At 42.4% G+C, this 4927-nt stretch overlaps 1 protein-coding gene across 1 annotated transcript in view; it reads left to right on the top strand.

Moving 5' to 3' along the window:
- HNRNPM (heterogeneous nuclear ribonucleoprotein M) overlaps positions 1-4927 on the top strand; it is a 40935-nt gene that overhangs the window by 8244 nt on the left and 27764 nt on the right. The window contains exon 2 of the mRNA XM_007953689.2: positions 919-1088. Within this exon, the coding sequence (XP_007951880.1) occupies positions 919-1088 (170 nt within the window). The remainder of the gene's footprint in view (positions 1-918; positions 1089-4927) is intronic.

Consider the following 4927-nt stretch of genomic DNA (forward strand, 5'->3'; position numbering starts at 1 on the left):
GAAAGCATAAGGCTTGTGTAGGAAGGTCAGGACTCAGTGCCTGAGAGAGACTTCCTGTGGCTGCTGGCTCTGCACTTGTTCCTGGCCAGTTCTCATAGACAGATGCCTCTCTCTAGTCAGCGAGGGGCTGACTGCAGAGCACCTCTGGGAACAACCTCTCTGGCCAGTATGTGGGTACTGCTAAGGTAGGTCTCATGCCGGCCTGTGCTCCCCATGCCACGGTCTGGACCACCACTGATAAATCATTCTGTACTTTGGAAATCTGCGTTTTGGAAACTTTTTTCTTGTCCCAGTCAGAACCAAATTTGTATCTGTAGAGCTTAGAAATGGAATGTTAACAGGATGGAGGCACCTGACACCTAAGGGCAAAGAATGCTACAGAAAAGGGCACACCGGAAAGGCTTCCACCCTTCTTTACCGAAGGTGGGATTGTTTGCCTAGTTGGTCTCTTACCTACAGGCTTCTTTGAACTGTATTTTCCTAGTTTCAAAGTAGTAGCGTTGTGTAGAGAATGGCATCTTTCTTTTTTAACTACATGCAAAAGATACTTTGATTTATGAGGTTAACATTGATTGGGCCTAGATGAACCACTTCTCATTTCTCATGAAATCTTGCAAATCTTTCTCTCAGTTCTGGGTGTAGACTTAAAGCCCCTTGGGGAGGGATTTGGCCCCTCACTCACTCTGGTACAGCCCCATGGAGGTGTGCAGAGAATGTACTTTCTGATAGGTGGGTTGTAAGGAACAGTACTCCAGCTTGGCTGTATGGAGCATTTTAGTTTAAATGTCCCAAGTCAAAACCAACATTAGTTTTTGTTATAGGTAACTTTGTGTGGAATTATAAACCTGGAAAAGCAAATACTGTCTTTCGTGTTGTGCTAACACATGAACCTTTTGTGCTTTTCTCTTTTGAATTCAGTGAAGGAGAACGGCCTACTCAGAATGAGAAGAGGAAGGAGAAAGGCATGAAAAGAGGAGGCAATCGTTTTGAGCCTTATGCCAACCCAACTAAAAGATACAGAGCCTTTATTACAAATATACCTTTTGATGTGAAATGGCAATCCCTTAAAGACCTGGTTAAAGAAAAAGGTAATGGTACTGGTGGTGGCGTAGGGTAAGAAGGTTGGCGTGTCATCTTCTCTGTGGCTGATTCCTTGGTTATTTTGTCAGTGGAAGCTGTTCTGGGGCGAGCATGTATTCTATCCAAGTTTGTGAGCTATGCCCTCCCTCCATACTTTTTTTTGTGGTCATGAACCTGTGTGTCCAACAGGGTGGTTTGTATGGTCCCTTGGCCTACCAGTGATTTTATGGCTTAATATGGTTAGTAGGGCTTCAATTAAGCTTGAAGGGAACCTTTTTGCGTTACAGATACTTTTTGAATTCTTCATGTTAGGTGGGAGAGGTTTTTCCCCCTCTTTTTTATTTAAAGCTTTTAAATTCTGGCAGGAAGGTAATTTTGTGCATGTCTTTCTGGGATCAAAATACGGTAGCTGGAACTTGTGTTGCTTGTTCTAAATTACTAAACATTAGCTTGTATTTAAACTGTTAGGCTTTTATTTTCCCCTCCCTTTTTCCTGGGAAATAATGCAGTAGAGTGACAGTTGGCGAGCTCAAAATAAGGTATCAGCTTTGTAATGCCTTAAGACGCGCATCAGTCGCAGCCCAGTTGTCCAAATTCTGGTCCAGGGCAGGGGGTGTTACCCAGGCTGTGCTGCCACCAGGAGGTCTGAGGAAGTCCCTGCCTTTGCACACTGTGTGTGTCCTCTCTTTCTTCCCACACTCCTATTCTGCTTTTGTCTTCCTTCCTTCTTTCCTGATTCTTGGCCCTGCTGGTGGCACTCAGGACTAAGAGATTGTTCAACCCTCATTTGGTTTTTATTGATAGAGAACAATTTGTATATTGCCATGAGGTCTCCCTTACCATCCTGCTAAGGGAAGCCTGGAATCGTACTATTACCCTTAATGGAGTCTTTTTGAAGGACTGAAAGGTACTGGTTTTCTGGAGTATTCCTAATGAAAACAGATGTGAGCTTGATTTGTCAAACGATTAATATTTCAGTGACAGAAAGAGATGCCACTTGGATAGGCCATTTTGGTATGTGTACTCGTGCTCCCAGCATTGGATTTTGAAATTCCGCACGGCCTCCTGCCATCATTGTCCCATCACTTAATTCCACCATGCCATGCAAGTGACACTAGGCAATGGGAACCTCTCCGGACAGTCTGAGTGCCATGTGCTGCTCACATGTAGTATTTCTCCAGATAACATGGATGCAAAAACGTTTTGGTGTCAGATTGGTTTTCCTTCCTTGATCAGCCAAATCATTCCTGCAAATGCTCCTAGGGCAAGAGCGAAGTTTCTTCTTTTTGTCTGAGGGGCGTGTCATGTGGCATCCCAGATGCAGTGTTCTTGGTTTTTGGGACTGCTGCTTCAATATAAGCTTAGAATTTCCGCACAGTACAGTTGGGTCTCATTCGAATTAGTTCTTGGAATAATCCCCAAATTTTGTGTTCTTGTGATTTGGTTGAACCGCTGAATTGGTATTTCTATCGATAATAAGGCATAGTAGTTCCAAGAACCAGGAATGTGGCTTTGAAAATGCAATTGTTAGAATTTCGTAAGAGATGGCAGGCCAAATTAATTTTTCATTTTCAGGAGTGTGAGAACCAGTTTTGGGACATGCTGGGTAAAGTAGGTGACATTTTTACTGCTTCACCATTCAGTCACTCAGTTCTGGAAGCTTTGAAGCTGGTGGCAGTGGCGGCAGCAGCAGCCATGGCGTTTCTGGATGTAGAAGCAGTTCACCTCAATTTACTATTTTACACTGTGTTCAGTGTGGAACCAGCCTAGTCATGTATTCAGAAACTTCCAAACTGGTTCTCATACTCCCCTGGCATACTGGTATGAATGCCCTGGCTCAGCCCTTTCAGTGCATCTTTGGTGGTGTAATTTAGAATTACAGGTGTGCAGTAAATCATTCTTTCTAATGAACCTTAAAATGTTCTTGTTTAGCACTCCCCTGTATTGGTTAAATGAATTACATTGCTGTTTAATAAATATTGGCATTATTGGATTGTGGGTAAAGGGAGTCATGAGAAAGAATTTTCTATGGTAATATGCGGTATGTGAAGTCTAAAGAAATTTATTGTGTTTACAAACATGACTCCTTAAGAAATGTTCTTATTGTTTTCACTATAAGCTTTAAAAAAAAATGGTTTTACTGATGTCATGGTGTACTAAAAAATGTTTAAATGGTTATTTGAAATTGGAAATATTTACTTGATAGAGGTTGCAAGTACGTTTGAACTGTTTGAAGACTTGCTACTGCGCTGAAAGAATTGCAGATAGAGGCACTGACACCCTGAAAGCATTAGTCTCAAGAATCCCTCAGGTGGACGGACCAGGGATTTGTCTGTCAGAATCAGCCATTGTTAGTCTGTGTCTGATGAACTGAAATCCTCATTCTCATGGAGTAACAGAATTAGTTGCCTTTAACTCAAAGAACTGAGCTTTTTCCAAATTGCAGCCTCTTGGAACTAAGGTAGCTAGCTTTGAGATGGAAGACGACAGCTTTCCTAAGGAGATTGTGTCATGTACCTCTTCCTGATTCTTGATCGTCTTCCCCTTCTTTGATACCAAATGTAGGTCCTCTGTCTGATTTTAGCATTTAGCTGTGTTCAAAGAGAGTATTTGTTTTTAACCACGCAGCTATTTTCACACAAACTTTTGCTTTCTATTACTCATGTCCATCATGGACACGGGTTAAACGTCATTTTCACAGCCCTTAGAACTCAGCCGGTTCCCCTTCTGCTCTAACTGCCCCACGAAACAAAAGTTTCTATTGTCCTTCCTTTTGACCTTGCTTATTTTTAGTGGAGGTGTGCTATGTGGAACAGTGGCTGCGGAAGCACCAAGGAGTTGCTGAATTTAAAAAAAAAGCCAGTGTTTCGTGAAACCAAACCTAGTTTGAAAGTGAATTGACACACATTCCACAGATCCTTAATTGGCTCCACACAACAGATAATGAGATACACATCTTCAGGTGCTTGACTTAAAGACTGGAGACAAATAAGGATTTTTTGGAGCACAAGGTGATGGGGAGTGTTAAACTGAACTAGTGTTGTGCTACATTAGTTTGAGAATGGGAAGTAGTATCTAGATGAAGAAATGTCGCCTGCTGGCTGCCTGTCCTCCTGGCCTAACCTGGGAGCGGAGGCAGGCCTGGGCCACCACAGCGATGAGTAAACAGCCAGCAGGCTGAGAGTGAGGAAGACAGGAGGTCAGTGATGGCATTTATTCTCAGTCAATCCCAAATTTAGCAGCAGTCAGTCTAATTTGTATAAGCAAAGATTTCTTTAAAGCTCTTAATCCTTCTGTTATTATTTTAAGTAAATTTCAAATCCCAGCTGACCGAAAACAAGGCCGGAGGGCAAGTGTAGCCCAGTAGAGAAAGCTTTTGGGGGTTCTTGGAGGTGATCTATACTGTGAGTCTGTAAATGGGACTTTTATTTTCAGTTTACAATCCCTGCCCAGTCTTCTCAGGTCCTTTATATTTTCTCTTGCTGTAAACTGCATTTTAGAAAGGCGTGTTCCTCTCAAGTGTAATGTGTATGAGCCCTGAGGTTAAGCCCCACCAGGGCTGCCTGGCTTGCATGGCTACCTTTGCTGTTACAGAGGTGCTGCCCTCCTGCTTGTATCTCCATGGAATCAGGAGCCAGCATGGGCTCAGTCATTTTCTAACTTGTTCATAAGTCAAATATTCATCATGTAGACAGTAATTTTTCATATTTCAAGTTGTTACATTACAGAAAAAAAGCATCCTTCCGTGGATACCAAAGAGCTGGCTGATGTGAGCTGTGAAAAATGTTTGATGATGGACCCAGCTTTTAGTGAAGCTCTGCCTCTGTACTTTTTTTTTTTTTTTTTC

Source organism: Orycteropus afer, unplaced genomic scaffold (genome assembly GCF_000298275.1).
Source record: "Orycteropus afer afer isolate SDZICR_OR568_19922 unplaced genomic scaffold, OryAfe1.0 scaffold00405, whole genome shotgun sequence".
Classification (NCBI taxonomy): Eukaryota; Metazoa; Chordata; class Mammalia; order Tubulidentata; family Orycteropodidae; genus Orycteropus; species Orycteropus afer.